We start from the raw sequence: 22,096 nt of genomic DNA on the forward strand, positions 1-22,096 counted from the left end.
AGTGATTGGGAGGCTTACAATTTTATTTTTAGTTTACAAACACAAACCAATTATTTATTTTTGTTTTGTTTTGTTTTTTGAGACAGAGTCTTGCTCTGTCAACCAGGCTGGAGTGCAGTGGCAAGATCGCTGCTCACTGCAATCTCCACCTCCTGGATTCAAGCGATTCTCATGCCTCAGCCTCCCTAGGAGCTGGGACTACAGGTGCGCGCCACCGCGCCCGGCTAATTTTTTTGTATTTTTAGTAGAGACGGGGTTTCGCCATGTTGGCCAGGCTGGTCTCGAACTCCTGAAACCAAGTGATCCGCCCACCGAGGCCTGAGATTACAGGCGTGAGCCACCGTGCGTAGCCAAAGTAATTATTAATTCCACAGAAAATAAAAGGCTGTGCAGGAAGTAAAATTAATCAAGTCCATATATAGACCTCAGATACATTTTGTTTGGGCTATCCCGCACTTTATTTTGTAATTAAACACCACTATTTAAAAATCAGGAAAATTGCACATAAAAATCCAGTTGCAAGTGGGCGCTCTGGAGTTCCCCAGTCTCCACTCACTCGTCCTCCCAGCCCCCACAGGCCTCAACGTCGCCTATCCCACTCCACCAGCCCAGTCTTTCACCGCCCTAGGAACTTCTCCTACGCCTACGCAAGCCGGGAGGGATGGGGGGACAGCACCGACCACAAAGGGTCGTCTCCCGCACTCCGTATGAGGATGGGGTACTGGTCGGGGGGCAACCGAAGCCTTTCTTCCTAGGTTCTGCATCTTTTCTAGGTTTCCCATCACCTAACGCTCCGCTTGAGCCCTCAGCAAAGATGTCACCCGCCAAAAGGTGTGGCCGGAAGCTGGAGGCGTGGCTTCCGGAAGGGTGGTGCGAGGCTCGTCTCGTTTCCGCCGGCGCACCGAGTGACGTAGGGAAGCGCGCCGCTCACCTCATGGTTCCAGGGACAGCTAGGGCGGTGGATGGAGGTCAGCGGTGGTGCTCGCGGCTTAGGTCTTGTGGCACGGGGAGAAGGGGCGGCTGATCGTGGGTTTCGAGTGCACAACACAGGCGTGGCTGGGAAGGTCCTGGGATGCGGTGAAACTGGGGAGCAGGCTGGGACGCGGTGGGATGTGGTGGGCCTGGCCGTCTGCTCCTTTCGTGCTGGCTTGCCAGTGCGTACGCTTCCCCTCTCGTCTAGCCCGCGCGGCCAGGCCTGGAGGACGCCGCCCCTGTTGACCGTCCATGACCCCAGCGAGCCAGTTTTCGTGACTTAGTGCAAGTTGTTTTCTCTCTGCATTTTAGAACTAAAGTTTTGGATTGCTGTTTGCCTAAACCCAAGTCCGGCTCCTGGGCTTCCGTTTACTCGGCTAAACTGCTCTTAGGGCTCTTAAAAAAATTGGAAAGGAGGCCGGGTGCGGTGGCTCACGGTTGTAATCCCAGCACTTTGGGAGGCCGAGGCGGGTGGATCACTTGAGGTCATGGTGAAACCCCGTCTCTACTAAAAATACAAAAATTAGCCAGGTGTGGTGGCGCGGGCCTGTAGTCCCAGCTACTTGGGAGGCTGAGGCAGGAGAATCGCTTGAATCCGGGAGGCTGAGGTTGTAGTGAGTCGAGATCGCGCCATTGCACTCCAGCCTGGGCGACAGAGCGAGACTCCGTCTCAAAAAAATAAAATAGGTCGGAAAGATTTCTCCACTGTGCTTAGGCTCAGGAAGTGGTAGATGTTGCGTTTGGGCAAATACTCCGACTCTCTGACCTCTCTCTTTTTTTTTTCTTTAAGTGGAGTTAGACTAAGCTTTTTACAGCTGCAGTAATTCCCTCATATAAAAAGAAAGTGTGCTGGCCATATACCAAGTTCCAGGAAGTGGAGAAAGATCAAACGTGCATTCTGCTTTGGCAGAAATGAGGCCCAGGTGAACGGTTTAGCTTGCCCTTGTCACGTGTCTTCCCTGGGTCATTTAATCACCGTAGGGAGCTAGACTAGCTGATAGAGTTTTTTTTCTTTTCTTTTCTTTTCCTTTTTTTTTTTTTTTTTTTTTTTTGAGACAGTGTCACTCTGCCGCCCAGGCTGGAATGCAGTGGCGCGATCTCGGCTCACTTCAAGCTCTGCCTCAGCCTCCCGAGTAGCTGGGACTGCAGGCGCCTGCCACCATGCCCAGCTAATTTTTTTGTATTTTTAGTAGAGACGGGGTTTCACTGTGTTAGCCAGGATGGTCTTGATCTCCTGACCTCGTAATCTGCCCGCCTCAGCCTCCCAAAGTACTGGGATTACAGGCGTGAGCCACGGCGCCGGGCCGATAGAATTGTTAAAAGCAACATCATGGCGATATGTAACACATTGCTGGAGATGGCAACATTGAGTTTGGCCTTGGAAGGCTGAGATGTATTTTAAAGGGTCTTATAGCGGGAGGAGGAGACCCGGATAACAAGCCCTGTAAGGTGAAGTGGAAGTGCAAGACCTGTTTAAAATGGGGCCTTGTGTTGCTGGGAGGCAGAAAAGGCAAAGACAGAAAATCATTCTGGGCCATGTTATGAAGTGCTTCTTATTAGTGGTTCAGAATTTTTGCTGTTAGAAATTTGGTGGGGGGTTTTTAGTAGGCTAGTGATGTAATCTACCTTGGTTTTGAGAGGCTCACACCTATGTCTACAGTGTTAAAATGTATCCACAGAGGCTTTGGGAATGTGAATTTTTTTTTTTTTTTTTTTTTTTTTTTTTTTTTGAGATGGATTCTCTGTCACCCAGGCTGGAGTGCAGTGGTGCAATCTCAGCTTACTGCAACCTCTGCCTCTCAGGTTCAAGCAATTCTCGTGCCTTAGCCTCCCAAATAGCTGGGATTACAGGCATGCACCATGATGCCCAGCTAATTTTTGTATTTTTAGTAGAGATGGGGTTTCACCATGTTGGCCAGGCTGGTCTCAAACTCCTGACCTCAAGTGATCCACCCGCCTAGGCCTCCCAAAGTGCTGGATTTACAGGCATGAGCCACCACGCCTGGCCAAGCCCGTAATTTTTAATCCTGGTTACCCTTGAAATAAAAAAAATAAAATTAATGCTGTCTAGGTCCTGTCTGCAGAGATGCCATCATTTAGGAGGCCTTGGGCAGGACCTGGGAATCTGAATTGTTGAACCACATCCTAGGTGATTTCAAATTACAAGCAGGATGAAAGCCCTCCCACCCAGGCTGTAATGCTCCTGAGTTTTGATATTTGATGGCATTCTGTACTGAAACAAAAATCCTGTGAGATTTTTGCTTCAGAAAATACTGTCACGTACCTATGGATTGTCAAGAAAGACTTGGTCTGATTTTACAGATAGGGTGGCTTTGAATATTTCATTTGTCAAGTTTGTGAGTCAGGAACTGCCCCTGTAGTAGCCCCTTCTCTCTTCTTTTTCTCTTCAGGGTTTGGAATCACTTGCTAGGAATCTTGTCTCTCTGCCACCCAGGACATCATGGCAGCTCACCTAGTAAAGCGATGCACGTGCCTCCTGAGAGAAGCTGCTCGTCAGGCCCCTGCCATGGCTCCAGTTGGCCGACTGAGACTTGCCAGGGTAGCCCATAAGACTCTGACTTCCTCAGCCACCTCACCCATTTCCCACTTCCCAGGTTCCTTGATGGAGCCGGTGGAGAAGGAACGAGCATTTACTTCCTACGTAGAGAACCAGGTGGAATACCTCATCAAGAAGGCCACAAGGCCAGAGGAGCTCCTGGAGCTACTTGGTGGCAGTCACCACTTGGACAGCAATCAAGCAGCAATGATACTTATCCGGCTCTCTCACTTGCTGTCTGAGAAGCCAGAAGATAAAGCCTTGCTCATACAGGATGCCCACTTTCAGCAACTTCTGTGTCTGCTCAACAGTCAGGTGGGTGCCGGAGTGTTGTCTGAGAGAGCATAGACAAGAGGAAAACAGCCAGAAATGCTGGGGTCCGCAGCAGCCAGTGCTTACCAAGCATAGACAGGGGCCCTGCATGTCTTGTGATATTTTTTATTTTTTTATAAATTTCAAAGTGCTCTATCGTGCTTTCTCTTTGTTTATCCTTACAAGAGCCCTGTTAGGTAAATACTGCTATGCTCGTCTTACAGACAGCCAAGACGCATAGTGAGAGAAGCATGGGAAATGAGCCTGGTTCTTCTCAGTTCTTTGGGTGCTTTCCCCCTCACCATATAGTCTTGACTTGTATTGCTCTCTGCCAGTGTCTGGCTGATGGCAAGGCACTGTTCTTGAAGCCAAAGGAGATGCAGCATGACTGATGGAAGGTCCTTGAAACTTGAGGCAGATGTGGGCATGATCTAGCCATGTTCAGACCCTCCAAGGATGACCATGGAGAGAAGTAGCAAGACCCATTTGTGTGGCACTGAGCAGGGCAGAACTCAGACTACAGAAGCCAGTTCCTGCTCACTGTGAGGGACTCCCTTCTTAGAAAGTCTTCCCCTGGGCTCCATGTACAAAAAAAGGAGTACAGACTCCTGCTGTGGCTGAACTGGCCCTAACTCCCTGGTCTGCTTTGGAAGGGAAGTGCTGGGGCACTGAAACCATGTTTCCAGTTGTCAGGTGTAATGAAGAGAAAGGCACTATCCAAGGAAGGAGTTGTACTGAGTGCTTTTAAAGTTGCAGGTTATAAAATCAGTGTAGTGTGATGTGGCCAGCTGATTCTTAATGAGGTAGAGTAGTATAAAAAATACCAGAATTCATCACATATAGTAAGGGGATTCACTAATGTCTCATGGAACTTTTCTTCTAGTTAAGTATGTATATGTATGCATGTGTTGTGTGGACTAGGGTTACAGTACATAATTATTTCTTGCTGGGGATATAATTCATAAAATGAACTTAGTTAGGCCCCCTTGTTATTTAGCTATAATTCTAATTGCTATTTATTGACTCTTTTTACTCACATGTGATTTAAGAAAGTCTTATAAGACTGCACATTGTAACAAAATTATAAGGCAAGTATCTGTAATGTAATAACGCTTTCTTTTCAAAGATTTTCCTGCTGTCCATGAAACCAGAAGGTAGACACCCAGATCTTCTGTAAGATTAGAATTTACTCCAGTACTTTCTCCCTCCTCCCCAGCCCTTCAGACAGCAGCTTCTCTGTTCCCAGCTCACTTCCTTGAAGGTGTGGTTTCTGCTTCTCATTCATAAGCGAAGAGACTGAACCTGAGGGTTCAGTGTTGAGACACTTGGCCCAGGAAAGGACAGAGCCATACTTGTTTTACCATCTGCTCTCTTCTGTGAGGCTGGATTCAGGGCCAAAGGGCTCTAGAGCCACCCATGTTGACACTGTGGGCCCTGTGGACACAGTACCTGAATAGCAGTTACCCTCTTCAGAAACAAAGCAGGCACCAGCAGAGAGGGCGGGCTGTGGTGCAGGTTCCGGACTCAGAACTATGTAGAAATAAGTTCACCTTTGTTTACCTGTACAGTGGGGCTGATGGTTCTCACAGGATGTTGGTGTCTCATAGGGGTATGCACACAGGATGCCTGGCATTTAGTAAGAGCCTGTTCAGAGGTGCTGTTGGTAGCAGCAGCAGCTTGGTCATCCCCAGGAGGCCTCTGCATTTGGGAGTGGGCAGGGCTTAGTAATACCGGGGGTCTTTTTACCCATATGTCAAAGGCTTTCCTGCAAACCTTTGTGCCCGGGGTGCTCCTCCCTTTGCAGGCAGTTGAGGGTCTGGCGTGCTTGGGTGCCACGTCCCTAGAGGGTAAAGGTGGTGGTTCACTGCCTAACGCTCTGCAGGGACTCCTGCTTATTGCAGCAGTTGCATTCCTAAGAAATTTTCACATTGCCAGAAACTGCAAGGTTGGTTTGATAGAGAACAGTTTAGGGGTTGGAGCTTCTCTGACTCAAAAGCAAATTATTTTCCTGGAGAAAAGCCAGTGTTTTTTGTTTTCTTTATTTTTGTTTTGTTGTTTGTGACAGAGTCTCACTCTGTCACCCAGGCTGGAGTGCAGTGGCACAATCTCAGCTCACTGCAGCCTCCACCTTCCAGGTTCAAGTGATCTTCCCACCTCAGCCTCCCGAGTAGCTGGGACTACAGGCATGTGCCACCACACCTGGCTAATTTTTGTAATTTTAGTAGGCACAGGGTTTCACCACGTTGACTAGGCTAGTCTCGAACTCCTGACCTCAGGTGATCTGCCCGGCCCAAGTTTTTAATACCTAAAACTTTTAATGTCATTGCAACTAAAAGTCATGAATGATAACAGAACTGATCTTAGCAAGCCTAAGGGCCACCTTCTCTGCCATCAGGTGACATCCATCAGGCTCAACTTTTTCTCTGACCTCTTCTATTGACTTGACAGCTTTACTTGCAGCTGAAGTCTGCATGCCCACTACCCAGAGCTGTAGCCAGGACCATGTAAAAGAGTGTGGTCTCTCTTTAATCAACTATGTTAGGTCAAAGCTTCATTGGGGAAACTTCGAGAATTTCTGTTGCCACTCACAGTTCTTGCTTGCAAGCAATTGCAAATGACCTCAGCCACCTTGAGCAGAAATGTGCTATTTATTGTAGCCTAGAGGATCAGGCTCAGAGGTGTGCCCTTGGATCTGGCCTGTGCCTGAGGGGCGCTCTGGCTCTGCAGGTGCTTGGCAGCCATGTCAAATTCAGTGCCTGCCCTGCCCATGGTAGGCACTGGCCCAGAAGGCTGCCACAGAAACCGTGACTCATGGGCCCTGTTCCTGTGTCCCAGGCTCAGGGATAAATTTGGTTACAGACACCAAACGTCTAGGCCTCGAGGCTGAGCAAGGCTGTGAGGAGCAACCAGGCACTGGGGCCCTGTTACAACAGAGTGGGGAACTGATACTGTCTTCTCTGAAGAGTTGTAGTAAATGCTCATGAAACGAGGTTCAGAGAGGTGGCCTCCAGCCCACACACAGGACTGACAGTGCCACATTATTTCTCCTGTGTCCTTTCCCTGCCTAGATAACCTCGGTCTGGCATGCTACCCTCTCGAGGCTGCTGGGAAGCTTGTATGCTCTGGGCGTCCCCAAGGCCTCCAAGGAGCTGCAGTCGGTGGAGCAGGAGGTCCGCTGGCGCATGCGGAAGCTCAAGTACAAGCACCTGGCCCTCATGGCAGAGTCCTGTGCCACCCTCTCACAGGAGCAGCACTCGCAGGAGCTGCTGGCTGAGCTGCTCATGTGCCTGGAAAGGCGCTGGACAGAAATTGAAGATTCCCACACATTAGTGACCATCATGATGAAGGTGGGACACCTCTCGGAGCCACTAATGAACCGCCTGGAAGACAAGGTACTGGGCCTGAAAGCAGGTGGCACCCAGCCTGCCTCCCCTGGGCTTTGGGCTTGTTCTTTGGGTGACAGTTGTCTGCAGAGGGGTACGTTGTGTGCACTGGGATCAGAGCCCCGGGAGCTTCTGTCTGGAGCCTCAGGCATCACATGGGGCAGGACCAGAGGGCTCGGAGCTGCAACAGGTTGTTGCCCTGTGGCTGCATTCATCAAGCACCACTTGCTCCTCCCAACACAGGCGCTTCCCTGATTGCACCTTTATCTTTCCCCCAAACCCCATCACCGTACCATCTTGAGAGGGGGGCATGGCAGGCAACTCCTGAAGTAACACAGGTACTGCCCAGGCCTGGCTTCTGGCTAGAACTCTCCTGGAGATGTACTAACCCCTATCGGCAGTAGCCCTGCAGTCAAGTCAAATTCAGTGCCCGTTCCTGTCATAGCGGGGGCTGGCCCAGATGGCTGCCACAGCAAGCTCCACAGCTCATGGGCCCTGGGTCGCCTACCCTGGGACCTGGGGATAAGTTTGGCTGTGGACAGTGCTCCAGGTCCAGGAGTTCCCTGGGGTGGACGAGGAGGCAGGCCCTGCACAGGGGTCCTGTGTTTAGTCAGCTCAGGCCCAGTTGCTGTCTCACAGGGGCTGCACTGGATGGGACCATGGGACCCCTGCCCCCAGCTCGTCCCTGTCACCCCAGGCCATTGAGCTGACCTCTGCGCGGCTGTGGTTGACAGTGCCTGGAGTTGGTGGAGCACTTTGGCCCCAATGAGCTGCGGAAGGTGCTGGTGACGCTGGCAGCTCAGAGCCGGCGGTCCGTGCCCTTGCTGCGGGCCATCTCCTACCACCTGGTGCAGAAGCCCTTCTCTCTGACGAAAAGCGTGCTCTTGGACGTGGCCTACGCCTATGGTGAGCCCTTTGGACAGAACGGTGGAGAGAGGGGAGCGCTGGCCCTGCAGATGCCTGCAGCCGTGTCAAATTCAGTACCTGTCCTATGCATGGTAGGCACTGGCCCAGAAGGCTGCCACAGAAACACTGTGACTCATGGGCCCTGTTCCTGTGTCCCAGGCTCAGGGATAAATTTGGTTACAGACATCAAGCATCTAGACCTCAAGGCTGAGGTGGGGTGGGGCTGGTGGGTGATTGCTGACCCTCTCCAGCTAAACCCTGTGATCTGCTCTGTCCCAAAGGCAAACTCAGCTTTCACCAGACCCAGGTGTCCCAGCGCCTGGCCACTGACCTGCTGTCCCTCGCGCCCAGCCTGACTTCTGGTGAGGTGGCCTGCTGTGCCAAGTCCTTCGCCTTACTCAAGTGGCTCAGCCTGCCGCTGTTTGAGGCCTTTGCCCAGGTGAGCCAGGGCCTGGCCCCAACTCAGAAAAGCTGGCTTCCTGGCCATCTGCTGGGAACCATTGCCTTAGTCGGGAAAGCAAAGCCAGTCTGAAAATGCTCACTTGTGGGGGCAAATACATATTTCTTGCATTTTGGCTTATTTTGAAAGGGCTGCTATTCAGTTCTCAAAAAAGTGTTTGAGAACTGTTTCCTCTGTTCTTTCACTGACCATTATAAGTGCTTCCATCTGTTTTGGGGTAGCTGTAGCAGGTAGCAGCATGGCTGGTGAGACTGAGAATCCACTCAGAACTGTCTACTGAATCACTGATCCTCCTCACAAAGTGGAACTGTACAGAAAGATGACACCTGCAGTTAGGTTTATGTGTGGCCGGTCTAAACTGGTTGGAGAATATTTCTAAATCCCTTATCAGAAAGAAGCAGCTTCTAGGTGTCCCCAGCCTCTGTGGGTAGTTGCTGCCAGGCGAAGGAGTGTCTGGGCCTGTGTAAGTCCTTCTCTGTGCCCGGCACAGCTCATGGGCCCTGGATGGAGGGTCCTGCCATTGCCCCTGGCCATGCAGGCTCTCCTCAGACTCAGAGCCAGGCAGGAGGACAGTGTGCTGGGCAGAGAGCTTATTCTGTCCCTCTGCTATTTCTGACCCACCCAGCACGTCCTGAACAGAGCGCAGGACATCGCCCTGCCCCACCTGTGCAGCATACTTCTGGCTTTTGCGCGTCTAAACTTCCGTCCAGACCAAGAGGATCAGTTCTTCAGCCTGGTATGGCCTCTGGGCTCCCACTGCTCAACCTTTATCCTCCCTGCAGCTAATGGCTCATGAACCGTCCTCCCAAGATCAGCTCAGGCTAGGTGGAGGGGGAGGGGCCACCATGTGTGGCATGGGAGGGCAGGGGGAGCTGGTTGGAGCCAGGCGTCCTAGGGATCACTGAGAACAAACATGAAATCCTGCTGTCTGGTTGACTGCCCTGCCAGGCAGCTCTGGGGGGGTCCTGCCTCTGGTGCTCCTTTTGATGCCCTGTTGATGCTCAGAAGCTCCAGTGGGCCTTCATGCTATGTGTGCCAGCTCAGGGTGGGAGGGGGAGCCTTCTTTATGAAGACCTTAGGACAGCCACGGAGGCCAGCAGGCCAGATGTGACCCCAGGCTCCCTGGGATTCCATCAGGGGTTTGTCTGGCACAGTCCTGAGAACAATTAGCCAGGGGCTGAGGAGTGCTGCTTCACCTCTTGGATGCTCTCATCTCTCAGAGGACCAGAGATTCCTCCTCCCTTGTCTCAGGTGCTCACTTGGAGACATTATGGGAGAAGGGATCTTGTTCCCTGCCAGTAGGTTGGTTGTAGTAAACCTAATCAAATGCCAGCATTCATCAGCACTCTTCTGCTGTTCAGAGTGGTCTTGGGGCATGAGGAAGATTCCTGGTACCTTCAAGCCCAGGATTGCTCCAGGCCTCACCGAGGGCCAGGGTTCTGCCTCTTGTTCCCCAGTAGCCTTCTCTGGCCTCATCCCAACCAGGCCAAGACCACATCATGGACTGTGTCTCACCCATGGCTATTTGCAGCCCCTAAGGAGAGCCTGCTTTCTCCACCACACCCTATCCTTGCCCAGGTACATGAGAAGCTGGGGTCAGAGCTGCCAGGCCTGGAGCCAGCCCTGCAGGTGGACCTGGTGTGGGCCCTGTGTGTGCTGCAGCAGGCACAGGAAGCAGAGCTGCAAGCCGTCCTCCACCCTGAATTTCACATCCAATTTCTAGGTGAGTCCCCTGCCCATAGTACTACTGGAACTGGGGAACTGCCTGGTTTTGTCTGCCTAGTGCCAGGTGAGAATTCGGGGCAGATGGAGGCCAGGGCTCTCCCTCCCCCTCGCTCTCCATCCCATCCCTGTGGGTGGCCAGCAGACCGTAACTCTGCTGCCTCCTGATCCAGAGAACTGGGCTGGGACTGGGTGTAGGGGTGCCACTGCCCTCTCATCCAGGGTCTCCCCATCTCTGGCCATAGGCCCACCTCCCTCTTCTTTCTCCTTGTCCCCTAGGGCGCAAGTCTCAGAAGGATCAGAACACCTTCCAGAAGCTGCTCCACATCAACGCCACTGCCCTGCTGGAGCACCCCGAGTACTCAGGTCCCCTTCTGCCTGCCTCGGCTGTGGCCCCTAGGCCCTCAGCCCTTGACAGGAAGGTGACCCCCCTGCAAAAGGAGCTGCAGGAGACACTAAAGGGGCTGCTGGGGAGCGCCGACAGGGGCAGCCTCGAGGTGGCCACGCAGTATGGCTGGGTGCTGGGTGAGGGCTCCCCCTGGTTGGCACAGGGCCTGGCATTGCCTGAGTCTAACAGGACTCTTCTAACCCACCCCGTCTGCAGCAACAACTGACCTAGGGAGCTGCAGGGTGTCAGCCTGGGCTCCCCACAATCCCATCTTTGTTCATCCTTCCTGTGGGGGGATTTCTGAGGGGTGTCCCCCAACATGTTCTCATCCCACACCCCTTCCCCAGATGCTGAGGTGCTGCTGGACAGTGACGGCGAGTTTCTGCCCGTAAGGGACTTTGTGGCACCTCACCTTGCCCAGACAACTGGGAGCCAGTCACCACCTCCAGGGTCTAAGAGGTAGGTGGCCAGGGACCTGTTGGTTATGGGGGCACCATGGCTGTTGGACTGCATATTCTTTATTTTCTGTCTTTCCCCTCCAAGGGGCTGGGAGAGTGGAAGCATGTCAGCCACCCCTTCTTTCTTCCAGGCTAGCTTTCCTGCGGTGGGAGTTCCCCAACTTCAACAGCCGAAGCAAGGACTTGCTGGGTCGCTTTGTTCTGGCCCGGCGACACATACTGGCTGCAGGGTTCCTGATAGTGGACGTGAGTACCTCTTGGGCAGGTGGTCACTGCACAGGGAGAATCCCCAACCCACGCTAGAGGAGATCAGGTGGAACTGAGCCAGCAGGTATAGACACATGCCCTGCCCGTGGCCCCGGGCCTCTCCCAGGAGCCCAGGGAGGGAGTTTACTGTGGATCCTAGCTGCTCCAGCCTCCCCTCTAACCTTCCCAGCATCTCACCCCGTGGGTGAACCCAAAAAGGCAACCAAGCCTGCTCATTCAGCTTCAGAGGTGGGCAGGGTAGGGCCCATTCACAGATGAGCAGCTCGAAGCCCAGGAGGCTGCACAGCTGTTGGGGCTCTGAGTGCAGCTGCTCTGCCCCCTTGGTCAGAGCCTGTTGTCAGGAAAAGTAGGACCAGTGGAACTGGCAGGAGCAGAAAGATGCAGGTCCTGGGCCTGACTCTGGTTTCATGCCTGGGAGACCTTGGTTAAGATCAGAGGGAGTCACCTTCCCTGGGAACGACCAGTGAATGAACATGTGGCTTCATGAGCCACACAAGGGTTCTGTTTGCTTCTTTGGGTTATCGTGAGTTTTTTAACTGTTTAAAGAAGCCCTTCTTGGGCCTCCAAGTAGTTTGCAGACCCCTCAAGCACTGACAGTGCTAGCACTTCTCCCTGCCCGCACTGCCTGCAGTTCATGGGCTCTGCCTTGAAGACTTGGAGGCCAAGGGGCAGGTGTGCAGAGCTGTTGGTCACCAGAGGTGTTGGGTGAGGGGTCTGTGAGGAGGACAGCAGGCAAGCAGGCAGAGCCACTGGCTGGAAGGGATCTCCTTGCCCATGTGACCTGTCTCCCCTGCCTCCTTCTAGGTCCCATTCTATGAGTGGCTGGAACTCAAGTCTGAATGGCAGAAAGGCGCCTACCTCAAGGACAAGATGCGCAAAGCGGTGGCTGAGGAGCTGGCCAAGTGACTTGTGCCAGCATCATGGACTGCATGCCTCTCCGCCGGAGGTCTAGCTGTGGGCGGGCAAGAAGGGTTGCCCTTGAGGACAAACCTCTGTGCAGGACCTCGGCCAGAGTGGGGAGGGTGGCCAGCCGCTCTGAGGGACAGAGCGTTCTCTTGTGTATAATAAACCTTTAATTTTGGTGTTGGACCCCTGGGGCCTTCCCAGGCTTTGTCACCCTCTGCACTGTCAGCACTTGTCTGTCTGCTTTGTTGAGCAGGGCATGGTCCTCCAGTCTGCCCTGTGCACTCCCCCGCCACACCCAGCCTAAGAGGGCTGCTTTAGGGACAGACCTGGGTTGTTACCTGCCTGTCTCTCCCAGCTTCTACCCTTCATGAGTGCTTATTCACATGTGCCGGCCTCTTGCGTAGGGATCTGTATCAGCCCCAGCAGACAGATGGAGTCCTAGAATTCTGAACCTCCAGGGTAGAGGAGCTTCCCAGGGAAGCTGATTGGAGGTTCAGTGCATGGCTGGGGGTTCTGATGGAGCTGTGGCTACTGAACCACAGCCATCCTGGGAGGCTTTCTCCCATCAGTTGTCTCACACTTAGCTAAGTGAAAGGCACCCTGACAGCATGTGGTGACAGGTGATGTGAGGGCTGGGTGAGCACTTGGGAGGCGCTGGCTCTGGGAGAGGAGAAGATCCCACTTGGCTGACACCACGGCACCAAGAGCCAAACTCCATCGTTGTCTTCACCACCCTGACCAGAGCCTTGTGCTGTCCTCTAGGAACTGGCTGTCCAAACAGGGCCCTGGCGGCCTCCCTGCTGCTGTGGGGATTACCAGGTGCTGGGAGGCAACAAGTTTTATACCTTTCAGCCTCTCCTTAGAGACACCCATTGGCAGAACCTGACTAAATAGCAGTCAGGGAACTGGGTTGCCTCCAGCCATACAGAATGGAGAGCAGGACAGTGGGGTGGAGCTGAGAGTGGAGAGGCCCACAGCCCTCGGCACTCTAGGCTCCCCACCCTAGGCTGTTTCCCCAAAAAGAACAAGTCTAGTCACTTCCCTGATGCTTGGCCACTCACCCAAGCATTGCGGTAGTTTGTGCTGGCTTCACTGGGCACCATCAGGCACAGGTGACCATGGTCCTTGTTTGCACAGGTTTCAGGGTTACCACAGGAGTGGTCCCTCACACAATGGGAGGGGAAAGAGCTGCCGGAGATGATTTCTGAAGCGGGAAGAGCAACCCAAAGTGAAGAGACAGCCAGGACAAATGCCCAGGGTGTGGCAGTAACTTATTTCTTAGAGTGGGGTGCACAGAGTCTGCAGAGGTGAGACCGAGGAGCTGAAGGAGCCAATTCAGGAGGGCCTGATGTGTATCTAACCAAGGAAATAAAAGCTCATTGTCAGGGCCCCTGACTTTTATTTTGAGATAATCACAGGTTCCTGTGCAGTTGTAAGAAATAATCCGTGATTCGCTCCATGGCAGAGTAGGGTGCAAGGTCACACCCCAATACTGACGTGAGCACAAGTCAAGCAGAGAGCATTTCCATCTCCTAAGGGCCCTCACACTGCCCTTTATACTCACCTCCTCCTCATCCTTCACCACCAACAACCACAAGTCTTTGGTCATTCTAAGAATGTCACAAAGAGAATCACAGGATGTGACTTATGGAATTGTATTTCTTGACTTGGCATAGTTCTCTGAAAATTTGAATTCTTATCAGTAGTTTCTTTTTATTGCTGTTGCATCTGTGTTTTGCTTTATTCTGTGATGTGGCTGTAACAACCATTTGCTCCCTTAACCCTGGGGAGACATCCTGGTTGCTTCCGGGTTTTGGCAGAAGATCTGTGTCTAGATTTTTCTGTAAGTTTTCATTTCTCTGGGATAAAGATTCCCAGGAGTGTAACTGCCAGGTCAGATGGAATGTATGTGTTTCTCTAAAAAACTGCCATCTTCTCATTTCTTTCTGATAAGTTGTTGATAAATAGACATTTATTTCCCATCTCTGGTGAAATGTCTTCTCATGCCTTTTGCCTGTGTTGTACTTGCGTTTGCTTTATCAGTCTTGAGAGGACTTTGTAAGACTTAACATTGAGATATTTTTGTTTGTTTTTGCCTCTAGATGTCAGTTTATCCAGAACCATTTGTTGAAAGGCCATCCTCTCCCGTTGACTCTTACTTTTGCATTTTTGTAAAGTCAGTTGGGCATATTTGTGTGGGTCTGTTTCTGCATTTTCTGTACTGTACTGTTAATCTATGTTATCTGTCTACCAATATCACATTCTTGATTACTGTAGCTGTAAAGCAGGCTGCCTTATTGGGTGGAGTGATGGGTTCTCCTACTATATTTTTAGGAATTGTTTTCACTATTCTAGTTCCTTTGCCAGTCCATGTAAATTTTTGAAAAATCTCGTCTATGTAAAAACAAAACAAAAGTCTTACCGAGGGTTTGATAGGAATTACATTAAACCTATAGATCAGTTTGGGGAGACATGACATCTTTACTGTGTGGAATCTTCCAACTGAGACAATAGCCATCTGTATCCAAGGATTTAACCAACCCCAGATTGCAAAAGCAAAAAATAATACAAGAATACAAATTTAAATAACAACACAGCTTTTATACTGTGTTAGGTATTTTAAGTAGCCCAGAGATGGTTTCAAGTTTACAGGAGGTTATATGGACATGCTATGCCATTTTCTATTAGGAACTGGAGCATGTGTGGATACCAAGGGATGACTGGATATTTATTTAGGCCTTTGCTTTTATCAATGTTTTGTAGTTTGGATTTTTTGTTTTCTGTTTGTTTGTTTTGTTTTGAGACGGAGTTTGTTCCTGTTGCCCAGGCTGGAGTGCAATGGCGCGGTCTTGGCTCACTGCAACCTCCACCTCCTGGGTTCAAGTGATTCTCATGCCTCAGCCTCCTGAGTAGCTGGGATTACAGGTGCCTGCCACCATGCCTGGCTAATTTTTGTATTTTTAGTAGAGATGGGGTTTCACCATATTGGCCAGGGTGGTCTCACCAACTCCTGACCTCAAGTGATCCACCCGCCTCAGCCTCCCCAGGTGCTGGGATTACAGGCATGAGCCACTGCACCTAGCCTGTAGTTTTTGTTTTGTATTACCTAAGTCGGCCAGGTGAGGTGGGATCACTCCTGTAATCATAGCACTTAGGGAGGCCAGGGCGGGCGAATCACCTGAGGCCAGGAGTTCAAGACCAACCTGGCCAACATTGTGAAACCTCGTGTCTACTAAAAATATAAAAATTAGCCGTGCGTGATGGCAGGCACCTGTAATCCCAGCTATCAGGAGGCTGAGGCAGGAGAATCACTTGAACCCAGGAGGTGGAGGTTGCCGTGAGCCAAGATTGTGCCACTGCACTCCAGCCTGGGTGACAGAGCAAGACTCTGTCTCAAAAAATATATATATGTGTATGTGTGTGTGTGTGTATGTATATGTGTGTATCTATGTATATATATATATATGTATATGTATATACACACACACCACTAAGTCATGATTTTGGAGCAATTGTAAGTGGTATAGTGCTTAATTTTGGCATTCACACGTTGATTGTTAGCATATAGAAATGGGATTGATTTTTAGGCTGGGCGCGGTGGCTCACGTTTGTAATCCCAGCACTTTGGGAGGCCGAGACGGGCGAATCACGAGGTCAGGAGATCGAGACCACGGTGAAACCCCGTCTCTACTAAAAATACAAAAAATTAGCCGGGCGTGGTGGCGGGCGCCTGTAGTCCCAGCTACTCAGAGAGGCTGAGGCAGGAGAATGGCGTGAACCCGGGAGACGGAGCTTGCAGTGAGCCAAGATTGCGCCACTGCACTCCAGCCTGGGCGACACAGCGAGACTCCGTCTCAAAAAAAAAAAAAAAAAAAGAAATGGGATTGATTTTTATGTGATCTTGCTAAACTTTATGCATTTTTTAAATTCCTTTGGATTTCCTATGTAGATATTTATGTCCTGAAAACAGGAATATATTTGTCTCATCCTTTCAAATCAATATGCTTTTTATTTTGTTATTTATGACCACTTTATTAAAATATAATTCACATGCCATACACTTCACCCATTTAAAATGTATAATTCGGCCAGGTGTGGTGGCTCACGCCTGTAATCCCAGCACTTTGGGAGGCCAAGGCCCCCAGATCTTGAGCCCAGGAGTTCAAGACCACCCTGGGCAACAGGCAAAACCCTGTCTCTATTTTTTAAAATACAAAAATTAGCCGCGTTGGCACGCACCTGTCGTCCCAGCAACCCAGGAGGCTGAGGTGGGAGGATCACCTAAGCCTGGGAAGTCAAGCCTGCAGTGAACCATGATAGCACCACTGCAGTCCAGCCTGGGCGACAGAGTGAGACCCCATCTCAAAAACAAAAATGTATAATTCAGTGGTTTTTAGTCTCTGCAGATATATGCAACCATCACCACAATTTGAACATTTTCTAAACCTCATATACTGATGTGGTATTTTGGTGTTTTGTGACTGGCTTCATTTACTTAGCGTATTGTTTTCATGTTTCATTCATGTCGCATGTATCAGTATTCATTCCCATATTTGGCTGAGTGATATTCCATTATATGTTTGTGCCACATTTTGTTTATCCATTCATCCACTGATGGACATGTGGATTGTTTCCACCTTCTGGCTAATATGAACTGATACAGTTTGGATATTTTGTACCCTCCAAATCTCATGAAATAGGATCACCAGTGTTGGAAAATGGGGCCTGTTAGGAAGTGTTTGGATCATGGGAACAGATCTGTCATAAATGGCTTGGTGCCATCCTTGTAATGAGTGAGTTCTTGCTCTATATTAGTTCACTTGGAAGCTGGTTGTTTGTAAGAGACTGGGAGCTCCTGCCCTCTCTCTTCTGCCCTCTCTTGTCATGTGACATGCCTGCTCCCTGTTCACCTTCTGTCATGAGTAAAAGCTTCCTGAGGCCTTCCCAGGAGCCAAGCAGATGTCAGTACCATGCTTGTACGGCCTGCAGAACTGTGAGCCAAATAAACTTCTTTATAAATTACCATCTCAGATATTCTTCTATAGCAATGCAAAATGGACTAATACATGAATAATGCTGCTATAAATATTCCTGTACAAGTTTGAGTATAAATGTATGTTTTCATTTTTCTCTTGGTTATATACCTAGGAGTGGAATTGCTGGGTCTGTAGTAACTATGTTTAGTCATTTAAGGAACTGCTAGACTGTTTTACATTCCCACCAGCAGTGTGTAAGGTTTCAGATCTCTCTACATCCTCAATGACACTTGTAATTTGAGTTTTATTTTAGCCATGTGAGTGAGTATAAAGTGATTTCTCATTGTGGTTTTTGTTATTTCCCTAATAACTAATGGTTTTCAGCATTTTTCGTTTACTTATTTGGCCATTTGCATGTCTTTTAGAAGAATGTCTTTTTTAAGATTCAGGGAGTGGCTGGGCGCGGTGGCTCATGCCTGTAATCCCAGCACTTTGGGAGGCCAAGGTGGGCGGGTCATGAAGTCAGGAGATTGAGACCATCCTGGCCAACACAGTGAAACACCATCTCTACTAAAAATACAAAAAAATTATCCAGGCGTGGTGGCGGGTGCCTGTAGTCCCAACTACTCAGGAGGCTGAGGCAGGAGAATGGCGTGAACCTGGGAGGTGGCGCTTGCAGTGAGCTGAGATCACGCCACTGCACTCCAGCCTGGGCGACAGAGCCAGACTCCGCCTCAAAAAAAAAAGATTTAGGGAGTACACTAGGTGCAGGTTTGTTACATGGGTATACTGTATAATGCTGAGGTTTGGGCTTCTAATGAACCTATTATCCACGTAATGAACATAGTACCCAATGGTAGTTTTTCAACCCTTGTCTCCCACCCTCCCCACATTTGGAATCTCCAATGTCTATTATTTCCATCTTTATGTCCATGTGTACCCATCCATTGTTTAGCTCTCGTTTATAAGTGAGAACATGTGGTATTTGATTTTCAGTTTCTCAGTTATTTCACAGATAATGGCCTCTAGCTCCATTCATCTTGCTGCAAAGGTGTGTGTGTATGTGTGTGTGCTGGGTAATTTATAAGAAAAGAGATTTAATTGGCATGGGGTTCTGCAAGCTGTACACGAAGGATAGTGGCATCTGTTTCTGGGGAGGCCTCAGGAGGCTCCCAATCGTAGAAGGCAAAGGGGGAACAGGCATGTCACATGCTGAAGCAGGAGCAAGACAGAGAGAGTGTGTAGAGTGGGGAGATGCCACACACTTTTAAATGACCAAATCTTGGCCGGGCGCAGTGGCTCATGCTTGTAATCCCAGCACTTTGGGAGGCCGAGGCAGGCGGATCACGAGGTCAGGATCAAGACCGTCCTAGCCAACATGGTGAAACCCCATCTCTACTAAAACACACACACACAAAAAAAAAAAATTAGCTGGCGTACTGGCACATGCCTGTAGTCTCAGCTACTCAGGAGCCTGAGGCATGGGAATTGCTTGAGTCTGGGAGGCAGAGGTTGCAGTGAGCCGAGGTCACACCACTGCACTCCAGCCTGGCAACAGAGCAAGACTCAGTCTCAAAAAAGACCAAATCTCAGGAGAACTCACTACCTCAAAGACAGCACCAAACCATGAGGGGTCCGTTCCCACGATCCAAACACCTCCCACCAGGCCCCACCTCCAGCATTGGGGATTACAATTCAACATGAGATTTGGGTGGAGACAAATACCAGACTATATCATGCTGCTATAACAGAATACTGCAAACTGCGTAATTTATAAAGAACAGAACTTGGCCAGGCATGGTGGCTCATGCCTGTAATCCCAGCACTTTGGGAGACCAAGGTGGGCAGATCATAAGGCCAGGAGTTCGAGACCAGCCTGACCAACATGGTGAAACCGCGTCTCTATTAAAAGTGCAAAAATTAGCCAGGCATGGTGGCGTGTGCCTGTAATCCCAGCTACTCAGGAGGGTGAGGCAGGAGAATTGCTTGAACCCAGGAAGTGGAGGTTGCAGTGAGCCAAGATCACACCACTGCACTCCAGCCTGGGCAACAGAGTGAGACTGTCTCAAAAAAAAAAAAAAAGAAAAAGAAAAGGAAAAAAAAGAAAAGAACTTTATGTGGTTCATGGTTCTGGAGGCTGGGAAGTGTAAGAGCACGGCACTAGCATCTGGTGAGGGTCATCCTATAGCAGAAGGCATCACACAGTGAGATAGTATGCACAAGAGAGAGAAAATGAGGCCAAATTTATTCTTTTATCAAGGGCCCACCCTTCAGAATCTAAACCATCGCATGTTAATAGCATTAATGATAGCCAAGACCTCATGGTCTAAATGCCTCTTAAAGGTGTCCTACCTCTTAATACTGTTGCAATGCAGTTAAATTTCAACATGAGTTTAAGAGAGCATATTCAAACCATAGCATGGTGTGAAGTAAGTGTCAACTTTATTTTGCATGTGGCTATCCATTTGTCCCAGCACCATTTGTTGAAAAGACTGTTCTTTCCCCCTACCCCTTTGAATGATCTTGACACCCTTGTCAAAAATCAGTTGACCATAGATGTGTGGGTCTGCTTCTGGGCTCTCAGTTTTATTCCGTTTATGTTTATATCTATCCTTCTGCCAGTAGCACACTATCTCTTGATTGCTGTTGCTTTGTACTAAGTACTGAAATTGGGAGGTGGTTTTTGTTTTCAAGATTGTTTGGCTACTCTAGGCCCCTTGAAATTCCATGTGATTTTTAGAATTAACTCATCCATTTCTACAATGAAGTTAGTTGGGACTCTGATAGGGATTGGGTTGGATCTTTAGATCTTGGGGATTGTTACCATGTTAAGTCTTCTGATCCATGAACATGGGATAATTTCATATTTATTTAGATATTCCTTAATTCTTTCAACATTGTTTTGGAGTTTCCATAGTATTAGTTTTGAACTACTTTTGTTAAATTTATTCCTGAGTATGTTTTTTTTTTAATGCCAGTTTGAATGGAATTGTTTGCTTATTTTTTTATTTTTAGAAACAGGGCCTTGCTGTGTTGGCCAGGGTGGCCTCAAACTCCTGGGCTCAAGCAATCCTTCTGCCTCAGCCACCCAAGTAGCTGGGACTACAGGTGTGCACCACCATGCCTGGCTCCTGGAATTTTCATAATCTCAATGTTGGATTTTCATTGCGAGTTAACAGAAAAACAATTGATTTTTATATATGGATTTTGAATCCTGCAACCTTGCTGAACTATTATAATGTGTCTGTGGGTCTATTTTCTTTTTCTTTTTTTGAGACAGAGTCTTGCTGTGTCACCCAGGCTGGAGTGCAGTTGCATGATCTCAGCTCACTGCAACCTCTGCCGCCTGGGTTCAAGCAATTCTCCCTGCCTCAGCCTCCTGAGTAGATGGGATTACAGGCACCCACCACCATGCTTGGCTAATTTTTGTATTTTTTAGTAGAGATGGGGTTTCGCCATGTTGGCCAGGCTGGTCTTGAACTCCTGACCTCAGGTGATCCACCCACCTCAGCTTCCCAAAATGCTGGGATTACAGGCATGTGGGTCTATTTTCATATATTCTTTTTTAGTTCATTGAACTTTCTGACTGTGTAGATTATTGTTCTTCAGTAAATTTGAGAAGTTTTCAGTCATTACTATTTCATATATTTTTCTTTCTCCTTTTTCTTTTCTCTCCTTTTGGTATTCCCATTATGTGTATGTGGGTGTGCTTAATAGTGTTCACATTCTCTGGAGTTTCTGTTCATTTTTCCTTTTTTTTTCTGTTACTCAGTTTGTATAATCTCCATCAATCTCTAATCTCTATCAAGTTCACTAATTCTTTCTTTGCCCACTGAAATCTACTGTTCAGCCCTCTTGTGAATTTTTTCTTTCAGATATTTTACTTTTCAACTCCATAATTTGCATTTAAAAAAAATTTATATCCAGCCTGGGCAACATGGTGAGACCTCGTCTCTACAAAAAAAATTTAAAATTAACTGGGTGTGGTGGCACATACCTCAACTATTCAGGAGGCTGAAGTGGGAAGATCACCTGAGCCCCAGAGGTGGAGGCTGCAATGAGCCATGATCACGCCACCGCACTCTGGCTGGGGCAACAGAGTGAAAGCCTGTCTCAAAAAAAAATGTTTTTTAATTAAAAAAAAATTTCTATCTCTTTGCTGATATTCTCTATTTGATGGAATATCATCATATACCTTCCATTACTTCTTTAATCATGCTTTCCCTTATTCTATGAACATATTTGTAGTGGTTATTTTGAAAATTTTTTCTGTTAAAATCTTGTTGCTTACACAGGCAGGTTCTGTTCCTGCCTTTTTTATTTTTCTGGTATACAAGTCATACTTTTATTTCTTTGCTAATTTTTTGTTGGAAAGTGGACATTTTAATAACATTAAATAAATAATTGAATAGTACCCAATAGCAACTCTGGGTACAGGTCCAAACCCCCTCCCTTCTGGAGCTTGTATTGCTGTTTGCTTGTTTATTTGCTTAGTGACTAGCTGGATTATTTTGGTGAGGTCTTTCCCGCTCCCCTACAATGTTCCGCCTCTGACGGTCCTCTTCAGGGAGGTGCAGCTATGTGTATGCCCACAGTCACCCTGGAATGACAGTGGTTCTGGTAAGGCTCTCCTACTCTCTTTTCCTAACCATGCCCAGCTGTTAAACTCCACTAATTGCCACTCCTAAACTCCACTGATTGCTGTATTGTTTTCGACGATACTCTGGGCACAAATTCCTCTGCAAACTAATCCAAATTGTGGCCTCTGAGATAGAATAGTTTCAGAAGC

The 22,096-nt window shown here is 49.0% G+C and overlaps 1 protein-coding gene and 3 non-coding genes across 9 annotated transcripts; all 4 read left to right on the top strand.

Annotated features, from left to right (window-relative positions):
- The first annotated feature begins 610 nt into the window (after positions 1 to 610).
- TBRG4 (transforming growth factor beta regulator 4) lies at positions 611 to 12,556 on the top strand. 6 transcript variants are annotated; one of them, XM_055293224.2, is made up of 11 exons: positions 611 to 968; positions 3,384 to 3,844; positions 6,910 to 7,233; positions 7,959 to 8,130; positions 8,412 to 8,569; positions 9,216 to 9,326; positions 10,169 to 10,313; positions 10,592 to 10,837; positions 11,048 to 11,159; positions 11,290 to 11,404; positions 12,230 to 12,556. In XM_055293224.2, exons 2-11 carry the CDS (start codon positions 3,434 to 3,436, stop codon positions 12,329 to 12,331), a joined length of 1,896 nt encoding a protein of 631 aa, XP_055149199.1. In that variant the 5' UTR covers positions 611 to 968; positions 3,384 to 3,433; the 3' UTR covers positions 12,332 to 12,556. The 6 variants fall into 6 exon arrangements, with proteins under 6 accessions (XP_055149199.1, XP_063465659.1, XP_055149201.1 ...); XM_055293226.2 differs by having other exon boundaries at positions 901 to 993; XM_055293225.2 differs by having other exon boundaries at positions 935 to 1,064.
- On the top strand, positions 6,575 to 6,706 carry LOC129490889 (small nucleolar RNA SNORA5). Its single transcript, XR_008660362.1, has one exon. It is a non-coding gene; the product is annotated as a small nucleolar RNA SNORA5 (small nucleolar RNA).
- On the top strand, positions 7,632 to 7,768 carry LOC129490890 (small nucleolar RNA SNORA5). The gene has a single exon (XR_008660363.1). It is a non-coding gene; the product is annotated as a small nucleolar RNA SNORA5 (small nucleolar RNA).
- On the top strand, positions 8,186 to 8,319 carry LOC129490888 (small nucleolar RNA SNORA5). The gene has a single exon (XR_008660361.1). It is a non-coding gene; the product is annotated as a small nucleolar RNA SNORA5 (small nucleolar RNA).
- Positions 12,557 to 22,096: the final 9,540 nt, after the last annotated feature.

The sequence above is a fragment of the Symphalangus syndactylus genome, chromosome 9 (genome assembly GCF_028878055.3).
Source record: "Symphalangus syndactylus isolate Jambi chromosome 9, NHGRI_mSymSyn1-v2.1_pri, whole genome shotgun sequence".
Taxonomy (NCBI): domain Eukaryota; kingdom Metazoa; phylum Chordata; class Mammalia; order Primates; family Hylobatidae; genus Symphalangus; species Symphalangus syndactylus.